The following is a 16,468-nucleotide window of genomic DNA, read 5'->3' on the forward strand; positions in this document are numbered from 1 at the left end:
TCCAGCATTTAGCTACACTTCTATCACAATTTATTTTCTTATGCGGAAACACGGAGCAACAATCTAATTATCAGAGAAAAATACGCCCGTTTGAGATAGTATGTAATCGTTTCTAAAAAGTGGAGTACATGATGCTTGTCAACTTTTATTTATTTATTTATATATACCTCCCCCGTTTTGTCTTTGGTGACTCGAACCCACAACCTTCGGGTTGGAGATGGCAACTAGATATCATAATTCAATTAAAAGGGTGCAAATGATGCGTTTTAGCAGTTTATGGCAAACTATACTTCTACTATCCTGATTATAAGCTCATTCTAAAAAGAACCATCCTCGTTCAAGGCTGAAGATCAGCTAAACTAAACCAAGCTATGCAATTAAAAGTTGAACTTCTCATGAATTTTTCTCACGTTAAGGAGGGATTGACTCTGTTGTCGGGCTTTGAGGAATGGGAGCAGCTTTAAAATCAACGCAAGTAGGAGTGAGTTACTCCATTGGCAAGTATGCGAAATGTAATTAATGGTTACTTGGGCAGTTGGGCTGAATTAGGCTACCCAGTAATTTACAAGTATTCTCACAACGGTGAACACTTACCCATTATGTTTACGCCAATTCAATTCAACTTTTCATGATTAAGTGATTTAATATAGTGAAAATACACATTAACTAATCACAGTTTAGTGATAATTATGTATGTTTAACACATACAATGGATTTGTATAAACACCCGACTGTAAAATCACGTCTTTGGAATAAAATCCAGTTATAGATATCTTCATCATGAGTCGTGACGATTATAGAACAACACAAATTCACAATTATAGCTTTTATGAATTTCATTAAATTATCCGCAAACAAAAGAAAAAGAAGGTATAGTATGTTATAATGAGTTCTGGTACTATAACAGATTAAATAACGCGATATGTCCCATCGACATCACTATCTTCGGATCTTTGCATAAATAAAAAAGATAAGGAAACATGTAACATCATGGAAGCAATCTCATTCACACACACACAAACACTATATACATTCATGGGTGGCTTTGTCCTTGTGCCCACCACTAAGGTTAAAAAAAATTGAGCAAACCCCAAATTACAGAAATTCTAAAAAGTTAAAAGAGAATTTGGTGGAAGAACCCCAAAATCCATCTTTCACGATTTTATTTGTTTTTCACCCAAAATCCGATATCTTCATTAAAGTCTTTACCACTTCGAATTCGCGATGTATAAGGCTATTGAAAAGGAAGCAATTTCCTAGTAGAATCTTTTCCATACCTAAATCTCTAACTCAAGACGACGACGACAACAACAACATAATATCCACTAGTGGTTCTGGGAAGGATAGAGTTTACGCAAGCCTTACCCCTACTTGGGAGGTAGAGAGACAAATCGCGAACTCAAGCCCTCTAATTAAAATTTGAAGGAATTCTGTCCATCTTTCACTATTGAAATTACATCAATAAAGCAAGAGAATTTAAGTTGGTTTTAGATTCAGAAACATTGTATCCCATCTGATCTCTTCAACTACACACGAACCCCAATAATCTGTCCCCCTTTTTTCATCATCATAAAACATTGGACTAGAGAAACTATTCATTCTTGAATCTGAACTGAAATTGTGACTCCCATTTGTGAGAAACAACGTATCCTGCTTAACTGCAGCAACCCTCTTATTCCTCTTCACCATAGAATTTTTCCTCCTGGAATTGCAATTTCTTTTTGGGACTAAAGCAAGAGCTAATCCTTCACTATGACCCCAATTCCTTACATAATTGGACAAACGCCTTTTCGTTCGTTTAATCACTTGAAGAAATCTGGACATGGAATTTGGAATGGTTCCTCTTTCTTTCTTGGCAAGTTTGAGAATTGCTAACCTGTGTTTGCCAACGGAAATGCCTATGCTTTGAAGAAATTCGTGGTTGAAGTAAACGATATCTTCGTGTTCGAGCTCATTATGAGCAAAAGTAGGCCATATTCATAAACCAGAAAGGGCTCTAGCTCTGTTTTGCATAGCCAAGAAAACCAGTCCATGACTTGTTTTTTTGGCTCTGATTTTAGGTGTGTGCTTGAATGGAAAATGAAGGGGTTCAAGAAATATTTATAATGAAGTTGGATGTGAAGACATTATGTTATAGGAAAGAAAAAGTTTAAAGGCTTAAAGAGAGTGGTGAATTTTGGTTGCTGAGATATTGGACCTTCACTTTTTATTCAGTGTGTAGCTTTGCTTAACTAGGTGGTAGTTGAAATTTGAGAGTGACTAACCCTCTGTTTGGATGGTTGTTTCCCGTGGTTCATTAATGTACAGTATGGTATGGTACAGTATGGTGTTGTGTTGTATTGTACTGTATTAATGAATACAATGTTTGGATAGACTGTATCGTTTGCTGTGGTTTAATAACATTTGAATTGTTTGGTTTGATTGTATGGTATTGTATAATAACTTGTAAGTTTACTAAAATACCCTTAACTCTTAACTAGAAATAATTTATATATATTAATAAAACTCATGTAAAGAATAAAATAGGAACTTTAAAAAATAAGTAGGTAGTGGGTGGGGGAGGGGTGGGTGGTGTGAGGTGGGTGATTGTGAGATGAGAGTGGGGGTAGTGGGTAGTAGGGTGGGGGTGAGTGATTGTGGGGGTGGGGTTGGGTGGTGGTGAGGGTAGTGGGTAGGGGTGGTGGAAGGGTGGGTAGTGTGGGATGAGGGTGGGGGTGAGTTGTTGTGGAGTGGAGTTGGGCGGTGGTAAGGGGTGGTGGGTGGTGGGGGTGGGTGGCAGAGGAGTGGGGTAGTTAGGGGTACGGGTGAGTGGTAGGGCGGGCGTGGGGTTGGGGTGAGTGGTGGGGGTGGGTGGGGTGAGTGGTAGCGTGGGGCAGGGGTGAGGGTGGGGGTGAGTGGTAGGGTGGCGTGGGGTGGGGTGGCGTGGGGTGGAGGGTATAATGGAGAAATGAAATACGTAACCACGGAAAAACCACCAAATCCGTGGTTTCAAAAATTAAAACTTTTCATGGTTATATAACCATGGAATGAATCACGGGTTTACAACACCATACCACATAATTTTAAGAACAATGGAAACAAATATGGTTTCCTAAAAAACCATACATTAATGAATCACGGGAAACCACCATCCAAACAAGGGGTAAAAGAAAAGGATAGGGTAGGCACAAATTGTGTGGCTAGCCGCCTAATAGTCAATAAAGCAGGTTGAAAATCGTAAAGTCTTTATTAAAATTTAGCGAAGGGAGAAATACTAGGTTATTTCTTCTCATATGTTCAACTCTTGATAGAAGGTAACAAGTATTCGTGAAATTAGTCGAGATGTATGTTTACCCCGGAATCGGATAATCAATTAAATTTGTATGTGGGTATAGGATATGTGCTTGGATCTTGATGTATGTTAGATAGGGAAAATATATAGGTGGGAGTTCCTCAATAAAATGGCTAATGATGGCGATTCGCTATGAATACAAACGCTCATAAACAATGTGGGATAATTGATGGAATAAACACAACATGAATATAAATAAACGGCCTTGGCTGAATCAGATGTTGAAAGAGAGATTGTATGTATGAACTCTTTTATTATAAATGTTCTTGGAAAGTAAAGGAGCCAACCCCCACAAAGAAGGAGGATATGCCCTATTTATAGTGTCACCTCCATGGGTCTCATACAATGGGAAACAATAAAATAATAATAACAAGGACAGCTCTGCACGGATTTGGTGGGATTAGACTGACGGCGCCGTCTGACACACGCATGGTAGGTAGTTGACTGTGGCAGGACGCTACTGGTGCGTGGCCCGCATGCAACGGCCACACGGACCAACGGCTACTCGGACAAACGGCCATGAATGCTCGGGTCATCGGGCTTGGATGCTCGGGTCACCGGGCTTGGCCACTACGACAACGTCGAAGGCAGACCTGTCGGTGCCCTTGCCCAGCACCGGCCCAAGCATTACCCCGGTCAAGGGCGAATAGTATCCCTCACATTCTCATTCCTTCCTCTGGTTCCTCGTTCCACCGGTTCGCCTCATATCCGGTTTCTACCATATACAATGTACGCAAACACCTCAATACTACGGATTATATAAAAGAAAAAGATGGATGGGCGTATGCATTTGTTTTGTGGGGTGATTCACTCTTCAAGCCCCATGTTCCATCCAAGGATTGGCCAAAATGTGAATTCAGGATTTAGGACTCTTCCAAACGAGTTAGAAGTAAGAAATTCTTGGAATTTTATTGCCCATCAATCACGGTTTAGAATAGTCTTTGGTCCATCGGGTCACTCTCCCCCACCCCCAACCCCACCTAGGCCTACCCTGCTTTTGGTTAATCACTTTCAAGTTTCAATCACAATTTCTTTTACAGTACTTGCAAAGGGAAACCGTAACATCCAAGCAACAGTTTGTATGTAAGTTTTCATGTTGCAAGACTTTTTCTTTTACCTCTTAATTAGTCAACCTTAATTATAATTTGGGTAATTACAAAAAATAAAAAGCATTTGACTTTCAAAATAGTACAACAGGATAGGCATTGGATAATAATGTTAATGAGGTCTGACTTGATTTTAGCTTTGCAAAGTAGTGTTTTGCCGGCTCTTATTAATTTCTAATGTATTACTGCTAAAAAAACTCAGATAATACTCAAACGATTAAGTTGATCTGTCACTATCTAAGGGTGGACTGTACATCAGTTCTATATGTCAGCTCTATTAATTTTTTTTTTTTATTTGGTTTGCTTTTGAAAATCTGAAATGAAGAAAGAATTTTAAATAAGGATAGGCGAATCTAATTACTCCCTTAGTTTCATATATGTGGAATAATTTAACTGAGCATGTAGTTTTAAAAAGAAAATGCAAAAATTGTGATCTTAAATATGTCATAATATTTATGTGTCTATAAAAGCTTTTCATTCAGGATAAAATGAGAATTTTAGTTCAGTTATTTTCTAATTTAGAATGCTACCATTCTTTTTCGAACGGATTAAAGAAAATACAATCACCTAAACCGGAATAAAGGGAGTACATTTTAAAATTTCTCTGAAGTGGAACGAAATAGATGCTCCTTTGATTTTTCTTTATTAACTGCGACGTCTCGATTAATTCCATAAATACCTTATACCTCTCACCAGCACAAATATCAGATAACTTTGTCCACTAAAATTTTGACAAATAGGAAAAATCACCTAATATTTTTATCTCCACTAAAATTTGAACCTGAGACAAGATGCTCCTTAAGTTCTTGATAGACTTAATATCCCTTTTGAAATTAATCAGAGATTACTACTATTTCCAATAATGTGAATTCTTGGAAGATTTCAACAAACAACTATGCTTTTCAAAATGTAAACATGGTGATGATTGTGAAACAACAGTAGGTTTTGTGTGCATGCATCGTTATTTGAGGTTGGATCTTAGACAATAGTATAACTCAAGGGCCCGGCAATAACAAGAATCAAGCACTGTTCACCATGTGAATAAGCAATGGTGGGGGATTGTCCTTCACTTTGGAACAAAAACTTGTGTTCCCTAATCCTCCTGATCTAACACATCTTGCCTTAATATCCTCAATAGCGCATGCCCGATTATTATTTATTAAAATTCATAAATTTTGAATCTGATGGATGTCGGTATAAATATTAATTAAAGAATTTAACAAGAAACAAGAAATAATGCTATACGTGAAGCTTATATGTCGAGGTGATTCAATAATAGTTTATCTAAATGTATAATAAAAGATTGTTTATACTTTATTTGCATGGTATAGTTTTTGAACAAAAGGGATTCAATCAAACGACCTTCATTACTTGTAGCTATACCACTGGAGGCAAATCAATGTGCCAACTTCCTGGCAAATAAAGGCCAAACATGAAGCTGATTTGTTGATCTAGGACGATGCGCTTAAGAATGTAGCTTACAAAGATACCGAGGCTTTTGTTTAGTACTTTCCGCTATACCCAAAAAAAAAAATGAGGGGTTGTTGACATGTATATTAACAAATTTAAATTATTCTAAAATATCAAAAGAAAAAAACTACAACCGAGGTGTTTGAACCAGTTTTGTCCATCAAGATTTGGACAAATGGGAAGAAACCATCTAATGTTTTGTGTCTGTTAAAAGTTGAAACTTAAGACCTTATGGTTCTCATCTCACTTCATTAACCACTAGGCCACACTCTTGAATGTTATTATTCTAGATGTTGATTACAAGGGAATGGTAGAATAATTAGTTTATATGGAAAGTAAATTAAGGACAAGTGCTGCGTGCGAGTGTTATGTCAATTTCAACACCTAAAATTGAAAATAACCATCATGATTATTCTTTGTAACTTCCATTAGGGGTTACCATAATCAAGACTCAAGAGGAATGGCCTTACTGTTGAGGGTTATCAGCCTTCACACCTAATTTTAATCAGGTTGAACTGAAATTTAAGTTGAGATGTCAGATTATGACGATTGGGACCTTATTTAGGCATCCGGGCTAAATTATCAATATCTCAACCTAACCAAAAAAGTACAAAAGAAGAAGACATGATACCCATTAATTTCATTTATCTATTCAGAGTTTAAAAACTATGAGCTAACCTCAGCACTTGATTTGGTGTCCTTTCTGCTTTAAAAAAAACAATTACATAGACTACTCGGTCAGATTATTCAAAATCAATAAACAAATTTATCCCTTACTATAACATATTATTGTTGACCTTAAGTATACTCAATGACACGAGGAAAAGCTCCTGTCACGTTGAGTCCTCCAATATATTGTTGGTGGCAATATAATCCAGTTTGAGTAGTAAAGTAGCGTGCGATGAATGCATAAAAGGCCACAAGTTGAATAAGCTCTCAAAGACTACACTATATGTGCTGCCTCACTTTTTATTTTTATTTTTTTTATGACGACATGCGAACCCGCAACCACTACCCTTCAGGTGCGCACAGGATAAATCCAACTCATCTGCAATAGCTCATAAACTACACAGGAGAGATAATTCGCACTAGGCAATCCCCGTGAGACGAGCTCAACCTAGAAGGCAAATACCCTGTTGTCATGGGCCCGGGGTTTCGAACCTGAAACCTCCATTATGAAATGCTCAACCAACTGAGCCAACCTTGCGTGCATGTGCTGCCTCCCTTATGGGATGGATTGTTGAATGAGTCATCTTTCTATCAAAGTTAACGAGTCAATTGAGCATCTCGAGGAGTGGTATGTCAAACAAGACGGGAGAGCTTCAAAATATCTGGTGAAAATACAAAAAATTTAACTTTGCCTCAAACAACTAACACAAGTTGTGTGAGGCTTGTTCATGTTTCAGTTTCACAATAGGTGGGACCCAAAATCTAACACTTTGAGGTCCACATACTTTTGGGTCCACCTATCGTGCAACATAGACAGAGTAAAAATTCATGAAAATACAGCTTCAACATCCAATGTAACCTCTATTAAATCTGTTAAAACAATGGTAGGCCAATAATCTTTGTACCCAAACCCATCACTTAAAAATGTCTACAATAAGCTAAGATATGTTAACGGCATAAAATTACAGCATTTTAGTAGAATACAGATACATGGATCATGTTGGAGGATACCTAGCATTGTTTATGTTTCTTTTTCCAGAAACAAGTTATGGGGCAAATTTGAGCTCCAGAATAGGTGTTACAATATTTTACCAGAGCCTCCATATCTCCAATTGATTCAGGATGCCATGTGAGATCTCTTGTTCAAGCTTAAGCCACTCTACAGTTGACAATTGATAGTCACAGATTGCAGCATTAACTAGTAGAAACAAGTACCACAGAATTTATACAGCAGAAGAACTAACACCCTTTGTGCAAGCATATTTAAGAAGGATTTTCAGAACAAGTTGTAAAAAAGACATAAGTTGCAGATGCTGAACACGCCTAAAAAGGTGCAGTAAGCTTAGGAACAATACAATTTAGTGCATTCATATATGATGTTTATTGTACATGTTATAATGACCCCAACATGGCAGAGGAAAGAAAGCTATGGAAAATTTTAAAGGACACTTTTAACAAGCGCGAGCAAACGAATTAGAACTGACCTGTTTCATTATCTGTAAAGTGCATAAACTACTCTTCCATGAATTCTGAGTTTCTAGTATGAAAACCCAGTTGGAAGGAAGCAAAAGAAAAACCAACATCATTTACCGGACAACTGTTCCAATCTCTCTGACCCTTCATATCTCTAATTTACAGTTTTATACTAGATATTACGTGTATCTCAGAGAATGTGATTAAGAGACATAGCTAAGGCCTAAGGCATATCATTTAGGAAAGTACCAATTTTTCACACTTAATACAATCTATCCTTCGATATTAAGGAGTGAGGGGTTGCAGCATTCTAATTCCCTAAAAACAAGTTCAGTGGAAAATCAGCCATCAACAACTTATACATTCCCATGAATTATGTGTTGCTCTTTTTGATCATCAATTAAAATTTTCACAAATGACATGCAGGGAGAAAACTGACTTAAATTGGAAAGGGAAAAACAACAACATTATTCATGGAACAACTATTCAACTTCTCAGAGTCTCCAAATGTCCAAATTTATACTAGATACTACATGAGATCTCACGGCAACGTGGATAAGAAGACGTAGCGGAGGCTTACAATTCAAGCAAGTGCCCACTTTACAAACTTAAGCCAATCTGCCTTTACAATTCTGAGTCGTAGATGCAGCATGCTTAACCCTAATAACAAGTTTAGTGGAATTTATACAGCATAAGAAGTAATTGTTTCTTCTAAGCAGAACTCAGAATATTTTGACCAACAAAAAGAATAATACTCAGAGAAAATATATTACTACAAATGCAGATAATGGAGTAAGCTTCAAAATTTCAGGTACTTATAAGAACGACATTCAATTATTGTATTCATAAGATCAGTTTGTTGGACATGGTATACTGACCCCTGTATGGCAGGGGAGAGAAAGATATAAAGATATAGGTTGCCACCTTTAACAATTACAAATATAATAAAAAGAATTGAGACTTTACCAGCTGCCGTAATCCACATAAATCTCAATAACTAACTTTTCTCCATGAATCCGCAATCGCTATTCTATCAATCTTCAACATCTATGGCAATCTCTTGCTATTCTACATGGACTGGTAAAGCTAGAATGATTTTTAAGTGGAACTATATCACATGACTTTACGTCAATAATGCAACAGGTCTTTCCACTGTATGAAAAAGAACAAACCTCAATTACCCTTGCTACTGAGACTATAAATATTGCCACTCACTCCAACAACGCTAACTATAATGGCCAATGTCAACATGAACCAAGACAAAATCTTTTCTCTCACACTCAAACCGCTTCCTCCTTCTTTGCTCAGCCTTAGAGCAATGAGAGATGGAAACGTATAGCCTAAAGAGACTGCAGTTGTGGCCCCTGTAAATTTGAAAGCAGTCCAGATGTTAGGAATCATAGTCGACCCTAAATATAAAAGAGCCAGGAGAATGGCAGTCAAAGCCAGACACCTCTTCCTACTTTCCGTGAGTGGTGCAGATCCTCCAAACAACAAAGCATCCACCGTCTGCCTCAAGGAGAAATGGATAACAGGGAAAACAAGAACCAGATGGAAAACATAGCCAACACGAACAATGTAATTCAATGCTGTGCTGAAACGAATCCCAAGGTCCTTGTCGAAATTGGTGAGTATATCAGATTCAGTATCCTTCCCAAAAAGTAAATAACCAGCTATTGCAGTAGAAGCATACACCAACACACAAATACCAGAAGTAATTCTGCTCACACGGTTCATCTTCTGAGGAGATCGCCCTTCAAGCTCATTATAAATGGGCTGAACATTGAAGTGACAAACATATGCATTTGACATTATGGGGATCACCACAAGCAGGTCTAGTATAGCCTTCTTAGACCCGAAATCTGGTGTCAACCTTGGAGCTTCAATTTTCCCCTCGACAAGCTTAATAAATGCTATAGTAAAAGCAACTACAACAAACACAACCGCAAGAGCTACAGAAGCAGCGGAAGACATACTCAACGAATCGATCTTATCCATTGCACAAAGGGGTGCAAGAAAAACCACCAATATGATCAAAATCACTAACTTCCTATGATCCCACATTCCATGACCTAACCATTGATCGAAAACCCCAGTATGACGAATCGAGCCAGACAAAACATCCCCAATTATAATCAAGTATACAACCAAAACACCAGCATTGTTCACAATAATACAAATCTCAGACAAGATCTTAGCTGTTTTACCCAATGCAGCTTGAACAACCTCCCCATAAGAAGAAGCTTTACATTGAACCGAAAATCGGACAAGCAATTCAACACTAATCTCAGACAAAACACCCATCAAGAATATTAAAACAACCCCAACAACTAAACCCAAAACTTTCATTGTAGCAGGTAAAGCCATAATACCAGCACCAATAATAGTGGTTGTTAAATTAAAAACTGCACCATATACACCAGACCCAGATTTATCTTCACCAAAAATTAGAGGTAAATTATCCAAATCTATATCATCCGCTTCAAGATCATCATTATCCCTTGGTTTCAATTGCTCGTTATCCCTAACGTTATCATCTTTAACTTGTAATTCAACAAAAGAATCCTTTGTAATAGCCGAATAATTGCTATCCATTACTACAAAAAATGCTAATTTACCATTCAAGAATTGAACACATTTAACGTAAGCAAAGACAAGAAGAAGAACTTACGTTGGAATTAGTGAAATTAAGGAAGTGGGTTTTGGATGTAATAAGTGAGAGATTGAAATTGTGTTGTTTGCAATGAGATTTGAGGAAGAAGATTTAGAAGCGTGGATCGTTCAAGTCAAAAGGTTGAAGAGGGCTTACTTTTGTAAACTCCAAAAATGGTTGAGATTTGGACAAGTTGTGAACTTCAGATTGAAGAAATAAACAAGTAGTTTCCTATTGGTTTTTTTTATTTCTTTTCCTATAGCTTGACTCCGCATAATATCCCTTTTTCAAAAATAGTTTTTCAATATACAAATTGTTAAAAGGTACGTACTACAATTAATTAATTACATCTAACTATAACTCCCTCTTGAGCCAAAGGTCTTTCGGAAACAGCCGCCCTACCTTTCAAGATGGGGTTAGGTCTGCGTACACTCTACCCTCCCCAGACCCACATGGTGGGATTACACTGAGCCTGTTGTTGTTGTTGTATAACACCCCCCCCCCACACACCCACCCACCCCTTCCCAAAATAAGTTTCTATCTTATAAAAAACAAGCTCATTAAGAAATCAATAAATACAATGTGGAGTTTAATGGATTATCACCATTTATTAGATATTTTTTTGAGATTTGAACAACATTAAATAGGATTACTTTTTAAATGCTAAGGGCATAGTTTGAAAATATTTGTCAATTGTTGTCTTGAATTCCTAAGGTTACACTTATTTTGGGACAATTTTTTTTTTACTAAGGTGATACTTATATTGAGACGGAGGAGTATTTAGTATCATTAATTAGTAATTTAGAATAAATAGGAGTAGGTGACGTATTATAAAGAGTTAAAGTATTCTAATAATATAAGAAAATGTGTTGCTATATCTATTGGTATATGTATAACTCCAGTCTTTTGCAGAATAGGAAAAGAAATCCTCAAATTGTCGGTCGGGAGCAAGAATTCTGTCTATAATCTCACTATAGTTTTCTTGGAAAATAGTGATTAAAATAAAATGAAAATTTATATCAATTAAAATTAACTAAGATTAATTGGAAATAATTTATTCATAAAATATGTTATATATTTATTGGATTGGTACGGATATTAAATATTGGTAATTTTTTTCCGGTTGTTTAGTAGGGAAGCATTTTCCTTCTTCTAGTATAAATTTAGCCTTTTTCTTTTTTCAAAACACGTTTGCTAAAAGAATGGGTCGTGGTAGACAAAAATTCAAACACACGTTATCAACAGCTAATGCCTTCAATATTAATTCATTTTTGCTGAGTTTTCAAGGTTCAGTCAATTGGATCATACATAGGCATAACTTTCGCCCGAATATACATAAATCATAATTTGCTATAAAATTCTACCTTACAAATTTTCTTTTTTTTAATACTCTGCTGGAATTCGAACCAGAATCTCAAGAGTATTTTCGACCACTTAAAAGGAAAAAAATTAAAGATCGCGATTTGAGGCTCAAAAATTAAAGACCAACCCCAAAACAGGACATTTGTGCGAATCACCCAGTAGTAAAAGATGTGTGGCCCATTCAACTTAGTTCTGTAATATGGGCCTCGCATCTTAAACCTAAACACATCAAATCTATTGGAAAAGGACGGAAAAGTACACTATTCTTATGTGAATTTTACACTGCATCAGAAACGTGTCTAGATTTTTTCTTTTCCTCTTGGTCGATTCATTTTAAATTGGCCAATTTGCATGATTTCCCTCAAAAGTGGGTGTTCGGACCACCGGATTGAATACGAAATTTTTAATTTTCAGATTAAAAAAATTACAATTCAAATCCAATTCAAATAAGTTTGGATTGGACTAGATATTTTAAGTTTAGTTTTAGATTATTCGGTTTGGATATTTTAGATTTTCGGATTTGACTCTTGAGACTTAAGGCAAACTTATTAGGAACTAAATTCATGTGTTAGTTCCACGGAGATAAATCTAAATGAACAAAATAAAATCTAAGTAGTCATCTGGAAAAATAATAAAGAATTGTGCCGTGGGTGACACTAACGTGAGACTTTTGAGACTTGAGAAGTAAGAAAACCCTATATTATATTTGATTTAGTAGAGAATTGTATATTGGACTTAATATTTTAATGGGTAGGGCCTTAGGTACTAATCTATTGGATCTTTTGAAACTACAATTATTAGTAATGGGCACATATGATATAGGTATAAAAATTTCGGATTTTTGGATATCTAAAAATCCTTAGTACTAAATCCATATCCAATCTGAAATTCATAAATTTTAAAAATAAAATCCGAAGTCCATCCGTAATCCAAATATCCAAACCAAATAGTTAAAAAGTTCGAATTTCGGTTTGAATTTTGGGTTAGACCAAACTGTGGCAACCCCTAATTTCCCTTCGCTGGGGTGGTCTTTAATTTTTGTCCCTCAAATTTGTGGTCTTTAATTTTTGTCCTTCACTAAAAAAGTTTTAATTTTGGGTTCGAACCCCGCTCAGTCAAAAAAATTTTAAAAAAAATAGCAAGGCAGGGTTTTGCATGCATCAGACAGAGTTTTGAAGGCAAAATTCTACCTTGCGAATTCAAACTTCTGTCTTGTGATTTTTTTTTATTTTTTTTTACTGAGCTGGGGTTCAAACTCAGAACCTCGAGATATTATGTGAAGGACAAAAATTAAAGACCACCCCAAAAGAAAGATAATCCGCGCAAAAAAATGTTTTAAGTTTATAATATGAGTTATAAACAAAGAAAGCAATTTTATTCACAATAAAACTTATCGGTTATGTTATGTTGTGCTTTACATTATAGTTGTCTATTTTGGCCAAAGTCATAGATGGACCCCTGAACTTGTCCTGATTTTTCATTTAGACCCCTTAACTGAAACGTTGACCATCTGGACCCTCGAACATAAGATAAAGTGTGTCATTTGAACCTCTCGTGCCAGCTAGGCACATGCGTACAGTCCACTTACAGTGACATGAAAAAACAGACCAGTGACATGAAAAAATAGACTAGTGACATGTAAGCCATGTCAACAAAGAAAAATTAATTTTAAAATCTATTTAAATAATTTAAAAAAATCTGAAAAACCCAACTCATCCTCTCCGATAGCCTACTTCACCGCCGCTGCTGCCTCCGCCGCCCCCACCGCCGCCACTTCAAAATCTATTTAAATAATTAAAAAATTGTGTCATTTTTTGTCGGAGATTTATTTAAATAGATTTTGAAGTGGAGTAGCGGCGGCGGCAGTGGCGATGGCCGAGGCAGTGACGGCGGCGAAGTGGACTATCGGAGAGGATGGGTTGGGTTTTTCAATTTTTTTTAATTATTTAAATAGATTTTAAAATAGAGTTTTTGTTAAAATTAATTTTTAATGATTAAAAATTTTTAAAAAAGAAAAAATTTGGTAGCTCACGCTCTGTTTAAAGCAGTGCACTGCACGCGTGTGCCCAGCTGGCACGAGGAGTTCAAATGGCACATTTTATCTTATGTTCGAGGGTCCAGATGGTCAACGTTTCAGTTAAGGGGTCTAAATGAAAAATCAGGACAAGTTCAGGGGTCCATCTATGACTTTGGCCTTTGTGATACTAGTTATGTGAGGCTCGTGCTAAGCCCGGGCCCAAACTCAAGATATAAAAGTAGATATTTTAATTAAAAAAATATAATTTGTGTTAGTACAAGTGTACAATAACAACAACCATATACCAATTGTAGTCCCACAAGTGGGTAATTACGTAGTAATAATTAAATTTCATATAAGTATATTTTCAATATATGAAAGCAAAACTTTCATTTCACTCCGGGTCCAAACTCAAGATATAAAAGTAGATATTTTAATTAAAGAAATATAATTTGTGTTAGTACAAGTGTACAATAACAACAACCATATACACATTGTAGTCCCACGAGTGGGTAATTACGTAGTAATAATTAAATTTCATATAAGTATATTTTCAATATATGAAAGCAAAACTTTCATTCCACTCCTTTAATATTTTAACTTTCATTTTGATGAAATTATTTGCTTCAAATCAAATGCGAAGCCAAAATTTAACATTTATAAGTTATGTATCCTAATTTTCTGAAGTTATTTAGTTCTAAATAAATAATCTATACATAGTTAATAAACCTTTAAGACAAATACATAATTTAACCTGTGCAGCAGATGGACCTGTTCCTCCCTTAATTAGGGATTAGGGATTTAAACATGGATATGAAAAAAATCTCTAGAGGGAGCGCTTCCCCCGAATGGGCGTGATACAGTGCGAATTATCTGGATTAATTGGGTTCAAATGCGGATATTGAGCACCAAACAGAAAACCAAAGAACATGAAAAATGAGGTAGGAGATTCGATAGCTTTTGAAAAGTAGACCTTAAAAACAAAAAACGAAAATTTGACTTAAATAAATAAGATTAGGACCTAAAAGTAATTAATTAAAAAGTTTTTAAAAAATTGAAAATTCTTGTGAGGACTACAAAAGTCCCTAAGTTTGCCCTTATATATAATAGTAATTAATTAGGGATTAGGGGTTCGAACATGGATATGGAAAAAATCTTTGGAGAGAACGCTTCTCCCGAATGGGTGTGATACAATGCTAATTATCTGGATTAATTGGGCTCAAATGCGAATAACAAGCACCAAATAGAAAACCAAAGAACATGGAAAATGAGGTAGGAGATTCGATAGATTTTGAAAAGTAGACCTTAAAAACAAAAAAATAAAAATTGACTTAAATAAATAAGATTAGGACCTAAAAGTAATTAATTAAAAAATTTTAAAAAAATTGAAAATTCTTAAAATTTGAAAATTCTTACGAGGACTACAAAAGTCCTTAAGTTTGCCCTTATATATATATAGTAGTAATATATATAAATTGTGTTGTACAAATAAAAAAGATAGCCACACTATTTGTAATATTTCGTCGGTTTCAATTTGTTTGTCTAGAAGATCAAGACACAAGAACTATTTTGGAAGGCCAAAGTATAAGTAGGCGTTTGGTCGTGCGTTTTCAAAACCATGGTTTGAAATCATGACCCCAAATCAGCGTTTGGACATGCGTTTTAGCTCATAGTTTCAAACTCAAATCATCCAAAAAGGCATGATTTGGGGTTTGAAACTATGGTTTCAACTTTTTTAAATATAAAATTTAACACATAAGTTTATATTTTGTAAAAAAAAGACCTATAAGTTGATGGATATTTTTAATAATTACCCCCATCAATCATTTACCAATCTCATTAACTTCCAACAACCTCTATTTATGTCTACCAACCTTTAATTTACGTGGGAGGATTATATTAAAGAATAGTTACATTACTAATCATGTTAAATTTTCGTTTTTTATTGAACTAAAGTTTGATTAATTGATGTTGTATTTTTTAGAAAGGCCTTCTAGTAGTGTACTAATTTTGTTATGAACTATGACTTGCTCATTTGGTAAGATTGTATAAGAATTGAGAATGTTTTGATAGTTTTCACAATTTGTGGGTTTTTTATGTCTATAAGAGAAAATACAACTTAAAATATTCAAACTGCATGTCCAAACATGGTTTGAAATCATGTTTTCAAACCACGTTCAAACGGGGCCTTAAATATTAGTTTTGCATGTCTCAATCTATGTGATATACTTTTATTTTTAATTTATCTAAGAAAATCATATTTTTATATTTAAAAATAATTTAATTTTAATTTATCATTTACCTTAATGAGTTAACTTATGAACACACAATATTTACGATTTCTTTTAAATCACAGGATACAGTCTGTTTTTTAATTGTGTCCCATC

The 16,468-nt window shown here is 35.4% G+C and overlaps 1 protein-coding gene across 2 annotated transcripts; it reads right to left on the reverse strand.

The window, feature by feature from the left end:
- Window positions 1–7,417: 7,417 nt before the first annotated feature.
- LOC132633065 (amino acid transporter AVT6E) lies at window positions 7,418–10,923 on the reverse strand. Of its 2 annotated transcripts, none has more exons than XM_060349266.1 (2): window positions 9,016–10,923; window positions 7,418–7,735 (listed from the first exon to the last, which is right to left on the reverse strand). In XM_060349266.1, exon 1 carries the CDS (start codon window positions 10,642–10,644, stop codon window positions 9,223–9,225), a length of 1,422 nt encoding a protein of 473 aa, XP_060205249.1. In that variant the 5' UTR covers window positions 10,645–10,923; the 3' UTR covers window positions 7,418–7,735; window positions 9,016–9,222. The 2 variants fall into 2 exon arrangements, with proteins under 2 accessions (XP_060205249.1, XP_060205250.1); XM_060349267.1 differs by having other exon boundaries at window positions 7,418–7,774.
- Between the last annotated feature and the right edge of the window lie 5,545 nt (window positions 10,924–16,468).

Source organism: Lycium barbarum, chromosome 3 (genome assembly GCF_019175385.1).
Source record: "Lycium barbarum isolate Lr01 chromosome 3, ASM1917538v2, whole genome shotgun sequence".
In the NCBI taxonomy this organism is placed as follows: domain Eukaryota; kingdom Viridiplantae; phylum Streptophyta; class Magnoliopsida; order Solanales; family Solanaceae; genus Lycium; species Lycium barbarum.